The sequence below is a fragment of the Anoplopoma fimbria genome, chromosome 13, assembly GCF_027596085.1.
Source record: "Anoplopoma fimbria isolate UVic2021 breed Golden Eagle Sablefish chromosome 13, Afim_UVic_2022, whole genome shotgun sequence".
NCBI lineage: Eukaryota > Metazoa > Chordata > Actinopteri > Perciformes > Anoplopomatidae > Anoplopoma > Anoplopoma fimbria.
In genome coordinates this window covers 8,804,459-8,826,617 of record NC_072461.1, presented here as the reverse complement: position 1 = coordinate 8,826,617, position 22,159 = coordinate 8,804,459, and the positions used below count along the sequence as shown (strand labels likewise).

General features: G+C 40.6%; 2 protein-coding genes across 3 annotated transcripts; one reads left to right on the top strand and one right to left on the bottom strand.

Annotated features, from left to right (window-relative positions):
* Positions 1 to 3,454: 3,454 nt before the first annotated feature.
* Positions 3,455 to 8,221, bottom strand: LOC129100996 (ATP synthase subunit alpha, mitochondrial). Its single transcript, XM_054610574.1, has 11 exons — positions 8,077 to 8,221; positions 7,521 to 7,596; positions 6,723 to 6,892; positions 6,312 to 6,485; positions 5,830 to 5,996; positions 5,407 to 5,707; positions 4,958 to 5,182; positions 4,739 to 4,846; positions 4,432 to 4,576; positions 4,168 to 4,318; positions 3,455 to 4,084 (listed from the first exon to the last, which is right to left on the bottom strand). Exons 1-11 carry the CDS (start codon positions 8,134 to 8,136, stop codon positions 4,006 to 4,008), a joined length of 1,656 nt encoding a protein of 551 aa, XP_054466549.1. The 5' UTR covers positions 8,137 to 8,221; the 3' UTR covers positions 3,455 to 4,005.
* A 1,274-nt stretch (positions 8,222 to 9,495) lies between these two features.
* ark2cb (arkadia (RNF111) C-terminal like ring finger ubiquitin ligase 2Cb) lies at positions 9,496 to 18,840 on the top strand. 2 transcript variants are annotated; one of them, XM_054610849.1, is made up of 8 exons: positions 9,496 to 9,734; positions 13,388 to 13,712; positions 13,868 to 13,996; positions 15,223 to 15,352; positions 15,534 to 15,638; positions 16,036 to 16,131; positions 16,738 to 16,841; positions 18,302 to 18,840. In XM_054610849.1, exons 1-8 carry the CDS (start codon positions 9,674 to 9,676, stop codon positions 18,417 to 18,419), a joined length of 1,068 nt encoding a protein of 355 aa, XP_054466824.1. In that variant the 5' UTR covers positions 9,496 to 9,673; the 3' UTR covers positions 18,420 to 18,840. The 2 variants fall into 2 exon arrangements, with proteins under 2 accessions (XP_054466824.1, XP_054466822.1); XM_054610847.1 differs by having other exon boundaries at positions 13,865 to 13,996.
* The last annotated feature ends 3,319 nt before the right edge of the window (positions 18,841 to 22,159 follow it).

Here is a 22,159-nt window from a genome sequence, read left to right as displayed (position 1 = left end):
GAAATGATTACTGTGTGTTTTGTCTGTAGAAAAAAACAAGCAGACATAATGCAAGTGAGCCTTTGACAAAATGCAGCTGTGGATTTCTCATTTGCTACAGCAAATTTGTTATACTGCTGTGTAAGGTATAAGGCATTAAGGAAGAGAAACCAAGGTTGTGATTCAGTAACCAACTTAATTCACATAAATGCAGACCTGAAGGAAAACAAAACACTGCTATGGTCCGTGTTGAGGTACCATGGAAACCGCAGGCATGCAAATATACCCCTTCTGATGTCAGTGGAAAAACGTGTAACCAGGTGGTATCATCAACAAGCAGACTATCGCTGCATATTCACGCTGGCTTTAACACAAAGAGGTCAACTTGTCTTTGCCAAAGCAAACTGTCAGCAGACAGGCGCTGATCCTTGGCTGCTAATGTCCGAGTTGAAGATCTGCTTTAGAGTTTAAATCCTATTACAGTGAACTAGGTTTAGTTTAACACACAGTGACAGCAATTTACCACACCCATCAATGTCAAATGAAGTCCTCAACGCAAAACCACTTTTGTATGAATCAGCAGGGCTGTTGTGATTCATCTGCACTTGTGTAAGTGCACAGCTACTATGCAGTAACTAAACACATCTTTCCAAAAGCCTACAGGTTGAAAAAGTCGGCCTTTGAAGTCTTAACTTGAAAGCAATATTAAGTGGGTTTTGGACAACAACTTAAATTATTATAATACAGAAATGTATTGTAAGTTGAATTAGTACAATAACAAGAAAACTGAATTCACAAAATAGACTCTAGCAGGCTACCTTTTAATTAAGCTCTCAAACCAAGTATCATCACTGAAAGATCAACAATAAAGCTCCGTGCTTGTCATATAAGAGTTATTGTAACGGATTTTCGACACAACTTCAACATCATAATGCAAGAGCTCCAATTTCTCTATCTTGTGCCTGAAAACCAAATAAACACACCTCACATCAGCCAAAGACTGATATGTAATTAAACACACGTTTAATTGATAAGATGTTAGGTTGCCTATGCACTGTTTTTTATTCTTCACACAACCAACTCTTTTTTTCCTTCATAGGACTAAATTCGGGCATCTTTCCAATCCCTAGTTCACAAAAGTAAAAGTGAAAATGATAAAATAGGCAAATAACAGTTGCTTAGAATGTTAGCATCACATTAGCCTCAGCCAGCAAGCTAAAGGCTAGCTTGGTCAGCAGTGAACTGAACAGAATTGACAGAAAATGCACCAAGGGTAATTGTTGAGTAGATTAAAGTTGTATTTTACTTGTGTGATCTTTGTTTAGATGTAACAATGACAGGTAAACTGGTATTATATAATGGTTGCTACAAGCAACAGAATGTCCAACTGACACAGCTGGTGACAGAATAGTGAACAAATTACATGATCAGTTTTTTTTCACTTCTATAACACGGGGCTTTGTTTCTCCCTGTTCTCTCGTGTGAAAGTTTCAGTTCCCAATAAATCTACAGTTATAACTGCCAGTTAAAGCCATACCTTAGCATGTAGTCTTTTAAGAAATGTGTTGATAGGAAATTCCCTCAGAGAAACTTACCATTGTCTCTTGCTTGACAAAACTTTGCTGACCTTATTGAGCAAATTAGATTTGGAGGCCAAACAGCACTAGTGCTAATACTGTAGGGCAAGATATGAATGGGTGTATTATAGATTCCTTTCGAAGCTATACTTTAATTTGAAAGTATGCATGCGAGCATAGCTGAGCTAGGATGTAGCAATAGGCGATTTAAAATGCTGGGGAAATTTCCTGGGGAAATTGCAAAAAGCTATTAAAAAAAGAGGCAGTTTACATGCATTAGGGGATATTCTGCTATCTGGGAAGACTATTGCTTAATCATTATATGAATGTTTCATGGATTCTGGTTCTTGACTCCAAGTACGTTTTGTCCATTCAAAAACTGCTCTTGTTACTGTAGCACCACTTCTACCTCCCCCACGTCTGAAATTTGACCGATCATGTTGTCTGTTGCTCCACAGAGCTCTCTCTTGTTGTCACGCTGACCTCGACAATAGTCTTTATTGACAGCAGCTCCATTCACTCTCACGTGTCACGACATGTCTCACTTTGTCTTGCCAGGCAGTGATGCCACTGGAGAAACAAGCGACTCAGAATGCAGTGGAAGGTTTTAAAGAATTGGCTCCGCAGCATCATAAATTTAATCCCCCTAACATCAGACTTACTTTTGTTCCTTACACATACTTTTCCAGCCCACTTTTCTTGAGAAAACCTCACACTACATGATCCTATCAACAGTATCAAAAAAGGGAGAAAATAATGGATGCAAATGGAGCCATTAGTGGTCTTGAACTCTACATTTGATAGAGTTTCAGATTAAGTAACCCAGAGAGAATAAAGCATTAAACTGTTTCAACACTTCTGTTTCTTATCTCGTTACTGTTTAAGAGGAGACAAAAAAACAGAGAAGTACAACATTGGGAAATGAGGAGTGAATAGCAGGTTGGAGTGTTATAAGATTTCTGTAAAATTATACAGAAGTAAATACAGCTATGAACAAACAGGCTGTTACACAAGAGCACTGCACCTGATCCCTCATGATAAAATTCATAGTAATAATGTCACGCACAACATGGTAAGACAGTTTGTTTTCTCTACTAAGCCTTTAAGTTCTTATTTAATGTTATAATTGGTGCATTAGTTGTGTACTTGTACATAACAGGAGATCATAGCAAGGAATAAGTGAGTAAACAGGAGAGAACAGCTTTGCTGCATCATCCTTCTTATATGATGTGATATTGTGATGGAGAATGACATGTTAGCAAGTTGGTAAAATTGATAAAAGCGCTATCAAAAAAACAATGGGCCACTCTAGCAACTAGATTCACATACAGTTCACCTTCAGTGAGAGACTCGTGGTAAAATAACATGTGGAAGGAGAAAGTCTGTTGAGAGGCTCAGTCTACTTAGTGGCATCTATGGCCACCTACTGGACATGAATGATACAAAGGCGCTACCATATTTACAAATGTCAAGTTAAATGCTTAGAAATAGAGAAAATAAATAAAATCAACTGAAATAAAATTAATTTACACATCTTTTCAGTGAAATACAAAACCTTATCGGGTCACAGATTTTGAAATTAGATGATTTCAGCTTTCTGTTTTATACAAGTGTAAATTGAATATCTTTTATGTCAGACAAAAATAAGCAATTTTAAGCACTTTGAGATGTTATTGTGCAATCCTCTTCATTTTTTTTATTATAAACATACATATAGCAGTTGATAAATATGCTGATTAGTTGATAATAGGATTAGTTTTGGTTGCAACACTTTCCATCAACTTTAAAAGAAAGGACTTAGCGAACCCTCGCTTAAGTAAAAGTAAATGTGCTTTGAGAGTTATGGAATGTAAATCTGATTTGATAGGCCACAAGATAAAACACAGGACAATACAAGATGGATTTGATGTGTGACATTGTCACTCAGTTTATTACCATAGTATCAAACATTTCAGTCCATCATTTCAACCACAGTTCAACTTCCTTCCATCCTCTGAAAACAGTGAAGAGCAAAACAGTGAAGTCTTAACACTCATTTGCCCTCTTAAATATAATGCTCTTATGAACAACTTGTTACAGCTAACAGAATTCAAGACTGCAGTGTGTGGATTGTTATGCATGTTACCAGTTTATTTTGGGACACTGAAATATCAGGCAAATTCAAAAAAAAAAAATCACATTAAATGTGTTTAAAGAAACGTATTGTGCGTTTGTTCTTCCCACACAAGTTCTTACTCCACTGCCATTGGTGAAATCGGCTCACAGGGAACAAACCTAAACTTACTGTAGTTAAGCGCACAATCAGAAGAATTTTACACCACGGTAGGGTTGTAAAATTTTATTTGGAGAAATCTGTACATGGAGGTTTTGGCCTTCAGTGTGTTCACATATAGAAGCGTAATGGGACACAGACAGTTAGCTCACTGAAGATCAAGGGAAGTGCTTTCCATTACTCGAAACTGGACAGGAAGGTCAGTACAATCTGCTTCAGTTTAGTATCTGATGCCTCTGAGATCATGCCGTCAACCCTGAAACAGAAAACAGCTCAAGTTAGCACTTTTAGGAAAATGTAAATACCAACTTTCATAGTTGACAGAGGACTATTTCTCACCTGATAGCTGAAAGCAGGTCCTGGTGCTGGCTGAGCACGTGCTGCAGGAAAGCCTTCTCGAACCTTGTGATCTTGCTGGGCTCCATTTTGTCCAAATGACCTCTGACACCAGCATAGATGACCGTCACCTGCTCCTCAATGGCCATGGGACCTGGAGGTGGAAAACAATTAACTCTGGCATTTAAAGACATACAATACCAGCAAAGCATTTCTATTCTACTTATTGGGAGACAGAAATAAGAATGTTTGAGAGTTGACACTCACAGTACTGTCCCTGCTTGAGCAATTCAGTGAGCCTGACACCCCTGCTAAGGAGCTGCTGGGTGGCAGCGTCAAGGTCAGAGCCGAACTGGGCGAAAGCAGCCACCTCACGGTACTGAGCCAGCTCCAGCTTCATGGTACCGGCCACCTACAGGGTAGAAATTGGATTATTTATAAAGCTGGAGATCCCAGGCTCTACTTAATGAAATGCAGGATTTGTTTTTATAAAAAGAACTGTTCAACAATATACAGTTAAACCAAATATGAAAGAAACAGAGCTGAGATGTCTGAATTTAAAAATAAAACCCACCTGCTTCATGGCTTTGGTCTGGGCAGCAGAGCCTACTCTGGACACAGACAGACCCACGTTGATAGCTGGGCGGATACCCTTGTAGAACAGCTCAGTCTCCAAGAAGATCTACAGCAAACAGATCAAGATATTACAACAGAGAAGCATTGTAACGTAGAATGTTTGATATTGGGGCCAAAACCACCCGACCAATAATATAAATGCCATCTTTGGACCAACCTGTCCATCTGTGATGGAGATGACATTGGTGGGGATGTAGGCAGACACGTCACCGGCCTGGGTCTCAATGACGGGCAGGGCGGTGAGGGAGCCGCCGCCGAAGTTGTCGTTCATCTTGGCAGCTCTCTCCAGCAGACGGGAATGCAGGTAGAACACATCACCAGGGTAAGCCTCGCGACCGGGAGGACGACGCAGCAGCAGAGACATCTGACGATAGGCAACAGCCTGAGAGGAAAAGGATGGAGGAAAAAAAGGAAAATTTACCATGGCTGCATTTGGGGATACTGATCAAAATTGTAATAATCATGCAGGATTTATTTTGTTGTTAACTGTAATTACAGACAATATTTATTAAAAATATACATGTAATGCTGTGATTTCTAGTTATGACCATTTTTACCAAATCTCACTTTTTTCATTTTACATTTAACAGTCATCCGAGTCCTCACCTGCTTGGACAGATCATCATAGATGATCAGGGCATGCTTGCCATTGTCTCTGAAGTACTCTCCCATGGAGCAGCCAGAGTATGGGGCCAGGTACTGCAGAGGAGCAGCATCAGAGGCGGTGGCAGAGACCACAATGGTGTACTTCATGGCGTCAGCATCAGTGAGCCTCTTCACCAGCTGGGCGACAGTGGACCTCTTCTGTCCGATGGCGACGTAGATGCAGTACAGCTTCTTCTTCTCGTCAGTTCCTTCGTTGAAGCGCTTCTGGTTGATGATTGTGTCGATGGCAATGGCAGTTTTGCTGAAGAATGAAAATCAATTTAAAAAGCATCCTTATCAACTTTAAAAACAGCACATAAGCTTTAGCTTCCTTTAATCCATGGAAAGACTCATAAGAACGTTTGTCTGTGTGTAAGTATTTACCCAGTCTGCCTGTCACCAATGATCAGCTCACGCTGGCCTCTGCCAATGGGCACCAGGCTGTCCACAGCCTTGATTCCAGTCTGCATGGGCTCCCTCACAGAGATACGAGGGATGATACCAGGAGCCTTCAGACCCACACGCCTACGAATGCTGGAGCCCAGAGGACCCTGAGAGAAAAAAAAAGAAAGAAAGAAAAAAAAAACGCATTTTAAAAGCTGACCCTATATATCAAGGTGCTGACAAGTTTCAACAAAGCTATTTAAAAAGATAAAACAAACAAACATTCTCTTGTGTTACTTTAACTTTGATCAAATAGGTAACTGGAGTTTAAGTATTGTTGGTGTTAAGACAGCTAATCAACTAATTAAACTGAAAAAAAAGGGTAATATTGGTCTTGCTTAACAGTTTTGCTCAAAACAAAAGTTTAATCTAGAGTAATATGATTTTCTACTTAAAACATAATTTATAGTGGCTCATGTCACCTTTCCATCGATGGCATTTCCCAGAGCGTCCACCACACGGCCGAGCAGCTCCAAACCAACAGGGACATCCACGATGGCACCGGTCCTTTTCACGATGTCACCCTCCTTGATCAGTTTGTCGTTACCGAACACCACAACACCAACGTTGTCGGGCTCCAAGTTCAGAGACATTCCCTGGAGGAAAAATAATTGTTTTACACTGGTTGCTTTGCCATATAAAAAAGGTATGAATTAAGCTAAACTCAAAGCTATTCAAGGTTTTTGAGCATTTCAAAAAAGGTACACAATGTTCTTTGACTTTGGTTAATTCTAGATGACTGCACTAAGGGGGAAAGACATTTTTAATATTATTGGGCAAGTGTATTTTACAAATCTGTGCATTTAGAACTTAGCTTGTCTTTTTATACATACCTTCAGTCCAGAGGAGAATTCCACCATCTCTTCTGCCTGGACATTTCTCAGCCCATACACTCTGGCAATACCGTCACCAATGGACAGCACACGTCCGGTCTCCTCTAGGTCTGCAGAGGTGTCAGCTCCCAAGATCTTCTCCTCCAGGATTGAAGACACCTCAGCGGTGCCTGTGTAAGACAAGGCATGCACATTAAAGGATCTTGCTTAGCAACAATGAAAAACACTTAAAACAGTCATGTTAATTTAAAAACGTTAAAACAAAGTGTTGGATTATCCCAGATTAATTATATAAATAGATCAAATTTAGGGAAAACGTATTGTCCTATAAAAACCTCTTTATACGAAACTGGATGACATTTGGTTTTAATACTGTGATGCATCTTATTGACAATTAAATGCATACAGTTTTCTGAACATAAATGCTTTTTAATTAATTATCTTTTGTTACAGACCCAAAAATACACATCTAGTTTATGATAAGCATTGTACAGGCTAACAAATAAAACAATATTGATTACAACGATACTGACGTTGCTCTGATGTTGTCAGTGTTTCTTCTACGCATTTTTCTAAATCTTTATAATAGCACCCCTGAATAGTGTAGAGCATATTTGTCCAATAATCTCAGATAAGCATGTAAACCTGTAGAACACGATTCTGTTCATTTGACACAGTAACTACAGAGACAAGCTCTTGAAACATAATAATATGATCAATGACCTTCATTAAATCACCTTTTAGGAGATGACCTAAAGTACAGAGGATAAAGTATCTGTCATGTTGTTTTTGTCTCACCTGTCTTCTGCAGCAATGGTCTGTGTGTGTGGAGGTGGTTGACCCCAACGCAGACGGCCGGTACAGCCTTGGACACCTGATTAAAACAGACGGTTTTGATTATGGGTTAATTGCAAATAATAGTTGCCCACACATATTGAAGCGACAGTGAAAATGTGCACTTTAAAAGCTGAGCTATAGTAGCGCTGTGCAGCGGGGACGACATGCGCTGTCAGGCTTCCTGACCTTCAAAGCGTGGCAGAATGAGCCGCTAGCTGGTGGCTAACATTAGCCTGCCTGCTAACTTTAGCGCAGCTGGCTGCAGGGCGGAGAATGTCGTTTCACAAGGGCAACTTCGACAAACACATTTAATGCAACAACAAAAAATAAATCGAGGTATATAACGCGAGTGGTTATACCAGAGAGCTTAGCTGGGCTTGAGGCCGCATTAGTAGTCAATGATAAGTGAGCTAGCGGCCTAAACATTACCCTTCACGCCCACAAGGTTCACTCAGATATCACATTAACTTGCTGCAACATTCCCATCAGATGGAGATATTTTAATTCTTATACTTACAAATCCAGACCTTCTGGGCAGGGCCCTGGCCAAAGCTGCTGCTACTCTCACGGTTAACATCTTGTCTGGTTGCTGATGACCTGTCCTCCACCACTAGCGGCTGCGACCTGGCTGTGAGTGTGAATGTAATGGCTGAATGGACGCTTCTTCTATTTATGTGACGCAGACGGGACATTTTCTGCTCTGCTGCTCGACTCTGCCCCCTGTCGGCGCGGAGATGTAGTGAATGCAACGTCACCCCGAGCGACTTCACTCTGGACGAGGCTGTTTTAGACTTTGTTTTATTATTTGTATGTTCAGTGGCGGAATATTTGTTTATATTGTTTATTAATATCTTATACCGCTCTTTAAAAACAAGTAAAGTAATAGTATTGCATTCAAGTGTGCACCCAAGTAAAAGTACAAAAGTATTGGCAGAGTGAAGCATTTCAGAGTGTTATAAGCCTTAATTATCCTAATGCTACAGCTGGACGAGCGAATTCAGACTTTAAATAATTTTGGATGGTTTAATCTATAGCACAGTATCATACGTCATGTTTATTTAATGGAGTATAAATATATAATACTTCCATCTTAAATGTACTGACGTTTAGGTTTAAGTAGCATGACATTTAAATAGTTACTCAAAATTGTATTTCAGTACAGTACTTGTCCAGTAATGTACTTACAGGATTACAGCAGAATAGATATAGTGCAAACAAGGTACATAGTAGAAAAAACAAACTCACTTACTTATTTAAAAAAAACTTGTTTGTTTTTTCTACTATGTACCTTGTTTGCACTATATCTATGCTGCTGTAATCCTGTAAATTTCCCCACTGCGGGACTAATAAATGATTATCTTATCTTATTTTACTTAATTCACTTCCACCACTGTGCATGTAAATTGGTGGACAAAACATTAATTGTCAGTATAATGCAGTCCATTCAACACAATACCCACTATGACCTCAACGAAGACACATCAAGTGCACCATAGCTGCAGCCCTACATGGAGAGTTGAATGAAATAGTGATTTAGGAGTCGAGAGAGAGAGAGAGAGAGAGAGAGGGGGGGGTCTAATGACACGCTGTCCCGTTGCATCATGGGAAATGTAGGAGCGACCTTCCTTTTAGAGCTTGAGCTTTATCTCTTATATAAAGTCCATGGCTTGGTCGGGATTAAAGTCAGAATGTGAATCAGCCTCACTGGACACATTTTAGTGCACACAGCAGTACTTTTGACTACATTCTCAGACACAATGGGTATACAGATGTTAAATGTACAATATACGGTTTTCTCCCTAAACGTTAAACAATATGACTCATATTATTTATATTATTTATACCACGCTCAACAGACGAGGCTTTGTAGGTTAACCGAGAATAAACCTCCAGCCCCGGTGTGTGGCGCCGCAACACCGCCCTCTTTAGCCCGGGACATCAAATGACATGTCTGCTTTTGTCAACGAGAGCCGCGCCAGTCAGACAGCGTCGGGTCTGCCTGTGGTGCTCGTAGCCAGCCAGCAACAGACCGCCGCCTGAATGTAGATCCGCATGGGCTACTGCTCCTCTTTCTCTCCAGACGACCAGCGGAACCATAAGATACGGATCCCAGGATGGTCTTAGTGCATGTCGGATATCTGGTTCTTCCTGTATTCGGCTCAGTAAGAAACAGAGGTACGGTATCACTGCTCCCATCGACCAGAAACATGTGCCCTGTTTATCTTAATATGCACTGCAGCTGCTGGCTAGCTAGCTCCAGTGTTAGCCGTCGGGTTAGCTCGCTTTAGCTAGCGTCACACTAATGTGAAATGATTCGCGAAGATACCCGTAACGTGACCCGACGTTGATTTGTGTTCACAGCACGTTGTTACAAACCACCCGAAGGTGTCGTATTTCAGACGAAATTCGATTTAAATCGTGTAAAAAGCTCCGCCGCTAAAGATAAGCTAACTGTGTCGTCGGCGCTGGCTATGTGCTGGAACGGAAACGTTTCTCACAAAGGATTGCACATCCACGGGGCGTGCTGTCCACCGTACCCGAGGACGAGCCCGGCATAGACAGCCAGATAATGTTACTCTGCCATGGACTTTATATAAGAGATACACACATTGCATGTGAGATTATTTATTCCGATAACATCATGTATTGTTATTTACCTAAAGGCGCTACCGTGTATTTGCACTGTAAAAATACCGCAAAATAGACGTAGCCTTTCTAGCCAGTCAGCTTATCTGTGCCTGGATGATGTCATTTGAAGATCATCTGCTTCTGCTAGCGCTCACCGATTTTTTTTCTCTTTCTCCCAGCGTGATTTCAGTAATTCTTGTCCGTGTCAGTCGGCCAATGCACTAATCGATACATGTCCGATTGGCCGGTGAGCGAGGACTTCCGATCCATTAAAGCATCAGTCGCCCTTTTTATTCGCTTATTGACAATTCGGCAGCTGTTTGTTTGAAGCTACCGAATTGCAAAAAAGACCCAAGTAACGTTATGTGGTCACAGTTAAACACAGTAAAGCTACAGTGTAACATTAATTTCATAACAGTGGCATCAATGATTTCATTGTGCTTTTATTTCTGTTCTTATTTCCCTGTTTCATAGTATGGAGGCTGGCTCTACATTCTGCATTTATCAGATCTTTGTCGTCCCCCCCATTGTGTAGCTAATGATCATCTGCTGCTGTGTGGTGTGGCGTGGCCTCTGCCTGTTCTCTGCATTTAGCTGTATTGTGAATCCCTTCTTCATTTCCTCTTTCCATCAGAAGACGACATTGGTATTAAAAAGCACCCCCCTCCCAAGATGTTCTCAGCCATAGACTTTCCATGTTAAGCAGACTAAAACAATAGCTAACACCTAGACCAGAGCACCTTTTTTGTCTTTTTTTCTGTCAAATTGCTGTAGCACTGAGTAAACATTTTAGCTCCTTTTTATAGAAAATCAGTTGAATGTCATTGTGTACTTCCCATCCAGTCTTGATAGACAACATGCTGTAAATTCCTGTAAAGTGGATACATTTTGCATGATCTTAAATACCGCACTGCATTGTTGAACACCAGAATTTGGCTCATCTTCCTTCTCTTCACACAAGGTGCAATGTACATGATTACAGTGACCTAATTAAAAAAACAACAACATGCAAATTGAATAATATGCATGCCATGTTTATTGTTAAAACTTAACATTCCAGCAAATGCTGTCATGTGGTCACTTGAAATTGATTGAAGGTACACTGCACCTGCACACAACAACCTGCCATAACTGTCTCCATTTTTGTGTAATCCTTTTGTTCCCCTTGCAAATTTCAAGCTTTGAATCACACTGAATTATCAGGGCTGCTTGCCCCTTACAGGCAAATGATACTTTAAACATTTTCGAAAGCAAAACATGCTCACTGGTGGTTCATCACTTTCCAATTTTCCCCACTAACATAAGGCCAAAATGCTATCCATTTCACAGGGATGCCTATTTTCCTGCACTGCTAAAGAGATCCTCTATTAGTAATAACGTCTTTATTGTTTGGTTGTGGTCTCTCTTTACCTTTTGTTCTGGTAATAGTACTTTCAATGCATGGTCACATTTATGATTCATAATTTGTTTGTTTTTGTTTTTTCTACATTGACTAGTGAAAATCCAATGTAATCTTTCTGTAGTAAAGATGTACCCTGCTGTACTGAAATCATGTGCTGTAGCCAACACGTCTGCTCATTGGATGCCGCTTTTGTTCTTTTTAACCCTATATGGAGCATGGTGGGCCTTGCCTTCAGTCTATGTTGTTTATTTTTGTTGCATGGATTTATACTATTATTACAAACAAAAAAGAAAAAAAAAACACAAATTCCACATATACTAATATTTTTCAATAAAGAATATAGTGATTTTCCTAACCTTCAGTGTGCTTCTTGCTGATTTCCATTTATTGTCCTCCCTCTCCCTTGTCCCTACCTGCCCCCCCCCCACCCCACCCACCTCCTCGCCCGCTGTGACAAAGATAGACAATTTCCACGCTTCCTCCATCACAGGGCCTGAATGAGTCTATCTGCTGTCATTCATGGTGATCGTTTTCACTGAGACGCTTGGAAACGCAGTGTGCTACTTACAGTCTAGACTTGAGCCTTTGACCCACGGCAGCAAGGTCATCTGTTGTCTGCCCGGCAACACTGACGACCTGAAAATATTGCTGGAAGGTCATACTGCTTTTCTTTTCGCTGGCTGTGTTTTTAAACTCATACTGCGTTTTTCAAGCGTACTCTTAGTAAATGCAATGTAGACTTTGCCTATTTCCTCATGATTTCTAAAAAATATTTTCACTGTTTACGTCAGAATTCGTCATCTCTTTTACACTGTCAAAGCAGATTAAAAATCAAAACGTACTGGAATTTTACTGCACAATTTCAATGTCTAAACTCTTTAAAATTCACTGCTTCAGTTTCTGCCAGATGGACATAACGGCGCACAGTGAATCATTCTCCACTGCAGACTAATCATGGCTCGCTTCAGCCAGGATTTTCTCAGAAGTTTGAAAAAGCTACATTTGTTATTGCAATTTCTCAGCCCGTGCATAATCAAAAAGGTCTTTTTGGCATCAGCACAGTATTAAAAACACATTGCACCACAGCACAAGTTAGTCTGTATTTTTCTCCCTGCTGAGTCTCCACAGCAGTCCGCTCACTGCAGTTGCCAAATAGCTGTGGTTGGAGAGGGTTTAAAAAGTATTTAAGCTATTTCCTCTCAACTCCTGAATGTTCATATGAGAGAATAATAAAAAAAATAAGGATACAGTAGGTTTCAGTGAAGCACGGATGTAAAAATAATGTGAATTTATTGTGTGGTTTTGTTTACAAGAAGCAAAGTATTGTTCTTTAATGCTATATCGATAGAGACTTGACTCCCAATACAGTTTGTGTATCTTATAGACAGGCAGGTACTAAAGGTTTTACTCCGACTGCACTGACCCAACTGTCAGCTGCAGAATTTACAAGAACCAAGACACGTCGAAGACCGTACACTGGTAGATTTCATCTGTTCTGATCCAGTTCGCTTGTCTGTGAATCAGAAGACCAGGAGTCGATCCAGCGGTCGGAAACACAATTTAAGAAATGAAAAGCTCGCGTATTGTGTGCAGGACCAAAAAAAAGTTTGTCATGTTCATGGTTCTTGTGGTAACCATCATTTCCCCACCCCCACAGAAGTATTTTTCACCCTAGGTAAGAGGTAGGGCTTCATTAACATGCTATATCACACACACAGTGACACCACATTTCACCCACAATTAATTCCATCTAATCTCTCCCCTCAGGTTCCTGACAACTTCTCCTTATGCTCCACAGGATCCCATTTCAACCGGCAGCAGCAGCAGCAGCAGCACAGCCATGCTACCTCTTGCCGGCACTTCCAGTTAGGTCCTCAGGCCCCGCTGCCCATGGACTTCCCCATGCCCCACCCAGGGCAGCCGCAGTCAGGCATTAACCCCCACCTGGCCCCTCCCGGCCACCAGCATGGCCCTCCGCTCCACCCGCCCCTCAACCCCCTGCCAGCTCCCCAGTTCCAGGACATCCCTGCCCCTCCCTTCCTACCTCAGGCATTACACCAGCAATACCTCCTCCAGCAGCAGATCCTCGAGGCCCAGCACCGACACATCCTGCCACCCTCCAGGTATCCACACAGGCTCTCTGGGGAATTTAAAAGCACAAGAAATATAAAAGACACAATTATTATGTTTACTGTCACGCTCTTGGTTTTGCAGTAAGATAGTATTTAAGACATTTTCCTAGGATTTAAAAACAATGCTTGGTTATGTGTCTTAGTAGACGCACCCCAGAGAGAGTTCCTCACCAGCCCCACAGACTGCGGCCCGGCTATGAGTTTGCGCCCCCTCTTCATGTCCCTCCTCAGCCTGTGGTGCAGCAGCCACGCTACCTGGCTGAGGGCACAGACTGGTAAGCAATACCTCTAATATATATAATACAGGATGCAGCACCACAGAGAAAAACAGCTAGGTATTTTTTATTTGTTAGAAGAAACACTTTTTTTCATGATGTAAGTTTAGATTTTAAACCAATAAATCTTAGTGAATGATACAAAACAATATAATGCTAATTTTCACGCCTGATTTTTCAATGAAAAAAAGTGAATCATTTCACGGAAAATTGGCAATAAACACTGTATACATTTCACCCAAAAACCCATTAATAGTTTCTTTTACATAGTATGCAGCGCTACAGAGGCAAACAATACCAGCTACTTTGTTTTGCAAGAAAAAAAAGCAATCGTCATAATGTAGGTTTAGATTTTATACTAACAGATATTTCACTGAGTTATACACAACTAGTTTCTGGACCAATGATACTTGAGACATCCTTTTTTGTCAGCTTTTCTTAGTTTGACTGCACCTGACCTTCCTCATATCTGGGTCAAGACCAGATGAAAAGGGTTTTAGGCCACGTTTAAAAGAGCATTTAATTAGACACTAACATTGGCAGTAAACATTGTACATGTCTTGCTAAATGCAACACTAATGCACAAGGAGTTTCCGATCAAAAGTGCAGTTATGCTTAGTAATGCTGGAGAGAAACCAAGGTAGAAAAGGTGAAGGAACATTTTATGAACATCTATACACTTAGAAGACGTATAGGAGAGAGTGCTTATTATTGAGATATGAGATAGTGATTGGCAAAATTTGGTTATTTTTCAATGTTTATCTGAGCAACAAAAACATAAACTTGGCGCACAGGTTATGGAGACGAAACCAACACAAGAACATAAGGGAATAGGCAAGACTAGGGTCAAGTACTGCAGCTCCAGTTCACACATAACTTAAGTCAGTGGTTTACAATCTCTTTTTGGCTTTAGCCTCAGACAGCTGACAGATTAACTCTAAAGTAGGTAGTATCCCTTCAACGACGCACCCTTTCATGTCAACCACTTATCCCTTACTTTTAGCTATGTTCATATTTATTCCATTACTTTACGTAATTGTTCAGACTCAATACAATTTCTATTCTTCCAATAAGATGATCTTATTTCACAATCTTTTCAACTGAAACTGACCTCAAACCTAAACATTAGTGTGTTAATGCACTTTATTTTAAGACAATTTGCCGGAAACATGGTGAAATAATGACTTGAGTGCTATTGGCTGACTTGTTTTTCGGTTTCTGTCCAGGGATCTAAGTGTGGATGCTGGGTTGCCCCCCCACCAGTATCACATCCATCCGCTCCCGCAGCACTATCAACACTACTTGACCTCTCCTCGGATGCACCACTTCCCTAGAAACAATGCCTCAACACAAGTGGTGAGCCGCTTTCTGCCTCAGTACAATCAATCATGTTTGTCTCGATAAACTCCCAGCGACTCTCCTCTGGGTTTCTGGGAATAATCTCTTCTACCAGCAACTGGGGATGACCTGTGTTCCAGTTTTTTCCTGCTGTATGCTGCAGAGCTGATGCTTGCTTCTTTTACCTGTCATCTTCCAGGTTGTCCATGAGATCAGAAACTACCCATATCCCCAGCTGCACTTGCTGGCTCTGCAGAGTCTCAACCCCTCCCGCCACGCGTCTGCCGTTAGAGAGAGCTACGAGGTTGGTACCACAGCGTCCTCTTTCTCCTCAGCAGACACACCAGTCTACACTCATTTATCACCGTTTTCTCTGTGACCAATGCTCTGGACAGGCTCCAGTGTGTAACTGATTTTCTTCTTTTCCAATTACGCTGACTTCCAGATGCCTCGAATGGTCCGACTTGCCTTTAATCTCATAGCGTTTGTTTTCATATAAACAAGATGCAATTGTTTTCTGAGAGGCTCTTTCCCGCTCCATGAAGCACCAATTTAATTGTATCATTCCACACTTGTATGTTTTTTTTTCAATATGAATATGTTTTTATACAAATGTTACTTTTGTTTATCTTGGCAGGCAAATACAGAAATTCATTTTGTCAGACTTTAAACTGTAACCTAAAAAAATGTTTCCTTTCTAGGAACTTTTGCAGCTGGAGGACAGGCTGGGTAGTGTAAACCGTGGAGCAGTCCAAACCACCATAGAGAGATTCACCTTCCCCCATAAGTACAAGAAGGTAAAAAAAACAAAAACAGTTCAGCCTTTTACCTGCTAGCTGAGTGATGGATCTTTGTTGATGTGGTCTGGTACGGACGGACGAATGCATCGGGCAAGGGTTGGTCAGAAAGACGTGGATGGAAGTGCTGGGTCGAAAGGATCAAAGAGTGAAGACGGGAGTGGAAAGAGGGTCGCGACTCTCCCAGTAGTTCAAAGGTCAAACTAATTTCAGTTAGCAGATTAGTGAGACAGGTCTGCAGTGTGCACAATTCAAGGCGAGGGATGAGTCATCCAGCTGTCTGCAGATATGTGCGTGGAATGAATTTTAAAAACCATCTACACTGACTGTGACCCAAATACTCTGGAAAGAGTGTCAGATTATTTGGTACATTGTGAGTGAGAAGAAGTTATTGAGGCGTTTCCATCTGATGTCTATTTTTTTTTTTTTTTCTGGGAAGCATGATTAGGTGACTCTTTTCTTCTTCTTCGTCTGGGCTGACTGAGAGACACCCTTGGCATAAACATATCAGCTCCTAACACGCAGCTTTAATAATTAAAGTCTGTTTGCCTCTCTCTCTCTTCCTTTTCTCTTTCTCTCTCTCTCTCTCTCTCTCTCTCTCTGCAGAGAATACCCCAGGACCTGAAGATGTGTCTGGATGATGAGGAGCTGGACACGGATGAGAAGTGCACCATCTGTCTGTCGATGCTGGAGGATGGAGAGGATGTTAGGTATAACTATACGATCATCTTTAACAAGAGGGAAATGCTGGTTATGCAGATGTGAACCAAAGCTGTGAATACAGTTCCTCTCCGGGGATACATTCATTTTACCTGTCCTGGTCCTCAGTTATATACAGCTTGTAGCAATTCTAAAGAACCAGTATGGCAATGTTGGACAGTCCATCACTTTAGTCATCACTTTTTTTTTTACAGACTTTCATGATCCCCATAGAATGAATCTTAATGACTTTTGTGATTCCCCTCACTTTTCCCACGGGTTGACATTGTGGGTTTTGAGTGACCAAGCAACTTTTGGACAGATGGTCTTAAAATGTTGTACAGGCAATCATGATCCCAAGAGGATGAATCCTTATTACTTAGGTGATCCCCAAACTGTTCCTATAGCGCCACCAGCAGTTTGACATTTTAAATTGTCTAATTTTGGTTCATAAGTAAAGAAGCAGCAAAACTAATGGCATTCCCAAAATCTCAGCTGTACTTTGTGCATTAGTCTTGTTCTCCAATAGAGAAATCTTTTGGTGAGTTTGATGGGGATTAGTAGAGCTTCCTTATATATGTTTTTTGCCCAATGGCTTTGAAATCCTGGAGACAGACATTATGAAATACCTCATTTGTCCATATTTGTTTTTATATCCTACCTCTACAATGCAGTTAACTTAAGCACAGTGTTGTGACCAACATTTTTATCTTAATGTTGTTAGCTGAGAGCTGTTTGAGGTCTTGTGTTTCCCAAGACAACATTTGCTTATTTATATCTATTTTCGCAACGCGTTCCTTCTGAACGGATACACAGTTTTTAATCCTAAATTGGTTCTGACACGCAAGTTCAAAGCATCAGGTTTGAAAATCCTGTCACAGGATTTCTTACAGTACCTCATCTTGAAAATACTGCCTGAGGGCACCATTAGCATTTCACACCACCTTAGGATGTGTGTCCAGTGTGGTGATCTCACTCACTGAAAAAGTTATAGAGGAAGTTATTTTAAACTGAAAAAGAAGAAATAAGAGCAGGTAGGGGACAGCTTCAGGTTTTTGATCCAAGTTGCGTGACATAGATCAAGATCCAAATGTCATTGAAACACAAAGAACAAATTATATATTATTATATTATCGATCGTATCGTGATCTAAAAGGTTGCTTTGATAAGAAAATACTTTCCAATGAAACAATGTATCTCCAAAATCTGATGATTAAGATTTTTTTTCAGATAATCTGAAGATTTGAGATTTTTTTTTCTCCTTTTGAAGATTAATAAACTATTGAAAAAAGCTTTTGGAATATCTGAAAAATGCACAAAACTGAAAACACGACTGTCCTCATAAGTAAATTTGACATTTCAGAGATTAACTATTTTTCAAAAGGCAGCGTTTGAATTTTACAGAACATGTTCATGAAGTGAATTCCTACATTTATGTTAAATCCTGACCGTGTCTCATCTGTGTCCGTAGGAGATTACCCTGCATGCACCTCTTCCACCAGGGGTGTGTGGACCAGTGGCTGGCCACCAGCAGGAAGTGCCCCATCTGTAGAGTGGACATTGAGACCCAACTGACTCCCGACAGTTGATAGCTCCTGTCGTCTCCTGCAGCTCTGGGTCTGGTCTTGTGAATTCTCCATCGCATCCCTCCGGGGGAAGCTCTGCCAAACGCCCCTCTCTTCCCATCTGCATCACTCAACGAGCCTGCCTTCTGAGACAGCTGTGACAGAGGGATCAACAAAGCACACTCACCTACAACACAACAAGGGATGGGGGTTGATGCATAGATAGGTGGCTGGACTGAAGGTTGGTTTGAATGCACTTGCTGGGTGTTAAAGGTAGGAGCGGACAGGTATGGACAGATGTGCTGAGGCTTCACACACAGAGTCTGTCAGATTGTGTACCCTGTGCGCATTTCTCCATACAGCCATCAAGAGAGGACACACTCTCCCCAGCTCAGTGTGGCGTATTAAGGCCATTTCTCTGTCACAACATCTAAACCCCCCCCACCCCACCCCCCCCCCTCGGCTTGTGAAAAAATCCTTTAAGCTGCACTCTGCCCAAGCCCTCAGCACATCTGTACAGAACATAATCAAATGATTAGCATGAGGTTGTTTGGTGTGAAATCTCGTAGCTGAACGCTTGTGGTGTAATGGCGTATAGTACTGAATAAGTATTCACAGAGTAACAGTGTTGTGTAGCAAGCAAAAGCCTTTTGAGAAATATGTTTGTGAAAAATAAACCTACAGAGAGGTCACATACGGCTCAAATGAGAGAGCATATTCAGCGTGTTAATTAATCATAGACAATGAAGAAAGAGCTAGTTGTGTGAAAAAAAGGCCAAAAATCCCTCTTTCTTGTCTAACATGGTTTTGGATTTACAGTTAGTAGATGCCATCAGAGTTGATGCAAACCCCACTAACTGCAGGCATGGCTTCCAGTGATCTGTGTAGTGTTGTAGTCGGGCCTCTATTATCTAGAGCAGAGGCCTCAGATGTGCATGCTGTATGGCAGGCTTGGGCTGTGTCGTTAATATTGTGGAGCAGTAGAAACAGGGACTGTGTGTGTCTGTGCATGTGAACCGTATACTATGACGATCCCACTCATTCATAGAGGACGACAGGAATGCACCTAATACCCCTTCCCCGCCTCCCTACACCTCCCCTCTCCCCCCCCACTCATCCCAAGTAGACCGAGTTGCCCTCAGACACCGATCTTAGACTAATGTAGCATTTCTCTCCTGACGTCGGAGGTTAGGATTCAAAGAGCTGCTAGCAGATCCGTGTCTAACTGCAACTCCTCTCTGTCGCCTCGCTCATGGCACGATCGTAAGACATGAGAGGCCGGCATGGGCTTGAGGATGCAGTGCCTGAGGTCTTTCCATCAGAGTGAATCAAATCTGACATTTGTATTACCTATAACCAGAACCTTATTGCCTATCAAACAAGCACATGTGATTTCTATATCCAGTGAATCGCCTCTGTTGTTTATCGGCTCCTTTTCATTTCAATATAAGTTGCTCCCACTGTTATGATTAAAAGACTGTGTCTGGTGTTACAGGGAAAATACAAACTAGTTTGCCTGTGAAATGTGCTAGAATGTGTATGATTGTCCCCGACCCCCTCCCCATGGTAGTAGTGTATGGTATTGCTAGAACAACTGTGACGCGTTCAGTGATAAAAGCCGTTTTCTCTATATCATGCATGAACCATGTCGGCGTAGTTCACTTGAAGGAGGGTGAAAGGGAGAAAAAGCCATCCATTTGAAAAATACCAAACAATTGTTCTTAACATTAATTTTATTTTCAATTGTCTTTTTCTGCCACTTTGCTTTTTCTTCTTGTTTTTTTTTTTTCTGTTGCTCACATGCCAATTTGGACATGGTACTAATATGCCGAGTCCTTGTCCATTTTAACCATAGTGAAGAAAAAGCTGCAATGCTGCAAAAACATATTTATTGTTGTTATAATGTAGCTTGTGTTTTGTAAATGCACTATAATATGGAGTTGCCTGATTTTTTGGTTTGGTGGTGTGGGTTCTTCTTGTCCTAGATTTTGTGTTTCTATTCAGTTCAAAGTATTTTCATGCTTCCTTGTGTATTATTGGAGGGTAACTTGATTGTTTGTGTTGCGTTTGTTTTTTTTCTTTTCGTATGAAACCTCCATCCAAAAAACTACAGATGGATGAAAATGGAGGTTTTGCTAGTTCACATAGAATGCTGTGATTAAAGATGCCTTAAGTATTTAACAATCATTATTTATTACTAACTGTAGCTAGCTAGCTATTGTGGTGGAATATTTAATGTCTCTATCTCATAACTTTGCAATTTAATCAATATATTTATTTAAAATAACACAAAATATTAAAAAAAGAATACCTCATTATGCATTGGTCGGTGGGGATGCTTTTGCATGCCGTCTGTGTTTTCTTTTTCAAAGGAGAAAAAAAAGAAACCTGTTGAAAAATTGAATTGGGAATGTTTTCCCGACACATTTTCTAGCCAGCATGGTGCTGTTGATCTGGATTACATTCCATTCATGTCACCTCTTGATTTTACTATTAAATCTGTTCATTTATTAAACATCACCGTTGCTTTGAACTGAAGCAAATGACTGGGTACAGCCTGTTTTTCGTCTTATAATGGCGCCACAATTGGCTTGCTTTTGTTATACGATACTACTTCGTTTCCCATAATCAGTCATATTTTATTTCATTTTTGATATTTCATTTATTTTGAACATGTTCATGATATTCCATCGTATCTGGATCTCAATTCTGCGCTTCTTATTTTAGGCCCCACGTAATGAGCTGTATTATTTGTCCTTATGTATTGCTGGCGATTGCTTTGTGTGGGATTTTGGGAAGTATCTAACATGCTAACTTGAGCCATTGGTCTTATTGAGCAAATTTCTGGTGTACTGTGGTTATACAATATAGATAGCGTGATTTACACCTGGGTATAATAAGCTAACTAGGTTTTTTCGGTGTGCATTTCTTATTAATACTCTACTAATCCTTCAAATTATTATAACATGTATTGGATTGGAACGAAGCTGGCTGGTCTTATTATTATTTCATTTCGTGCTCTCACTGGCCTTACCCCATGTCCTCCACAGTGTACCCCATTACTCCAGAGCGAACTGGACAGTAGCCATAGTATTAACTCAAGCTGATGAACCGGAATGAACAGTAGAACTTAAAGCACAAGCTTTTTAATGCATGTCCTTCTCAGGTTTTCCTATGTGTATGTGGGAGTAGCTCTGTAGATGTGTTTATTATGATGCTGTACCTTCTTGAATATTTCAGATGTTTCTTTGCTGCTGAAAAAATGTTGATTATTAACCTGCCAGTGAAAAAGGGAAGTGGCCATCTTTGTACAACACACTGCTGTTTTGCTGTAACCGCGCAATGTTTTATGATCTTGAGTATTTTATAGAAAAGTAGAAGTATGTATCAATAATATGAAAGCAATAGCTAAATCATAATGAAGAATAACATGATCAGTGAATATTGTGGAAAATCTTTAGATTCACTCTGGGTGGATTTTGTACTGTATTTATTACTAATGATGATGCAAAAAGTTGCATAGCTTAACCCAAACTGTTCTGTCTCTTTTTTATTTATTGTCTTGTATATGATCTTTTTGTATGTGTTTTTCAAATAAACTGCCTAAAAATGCTGAGAACTAATGTAATCAATGGTGTTCATTCATTCATTCATTCTTTTAGAAATACTCAACCGTCAACAGTTTGAATTCCATATATTGGACAATATTAGCTTATTACAGATATATCTGTATCGGTGTACATGTCGGCTTTTATGACAGTAAA

Coding starts and splice junctions, on each gene's coding strand:
- LOC129100996 (XM_054610574.1), bottom strand. CDS start 8,136: ATGTTAACCGTGAGAGTAGCAGCAGCTTTGGCCAGGGCCCTGCCCAGA. Junction 5,183..5,406: donor ATGATGATCTGTCCAAGCAG/GTGAGGACTCGG, acceptor TTTTCCTCTCAG/GCTGTTGCCTATCGTCAGAT. Junction 4,319..4,431: donor GCTCAAGCAGGGACAGTACT/GTGAGTGTCAAC, acceptor TTCCACCTCCAG/GTCCCATGGCCATTGAGGAG.
- ark2cb (XM_054610847.1), top strand. CDS start 9,674: ATGGTCTTAGTGCATGTCGGATATCTGGTTCTTCCTGTATTCGGCTCA. Junction 13,997..15,222: donor CTGGCTGAGGGCACAGACTG/GTAAGCAATACC, acceptor GTTTCTGTCCAG/GGATCTAAGTGTGGATGCTG. Junction 16,132..16,737: donor TCCCCCATAAGTACAAGAAG/GTAAAAAAAACA, acceptor CTCTCTCTGCAG/AGAATACCCCAGGACCTGAA.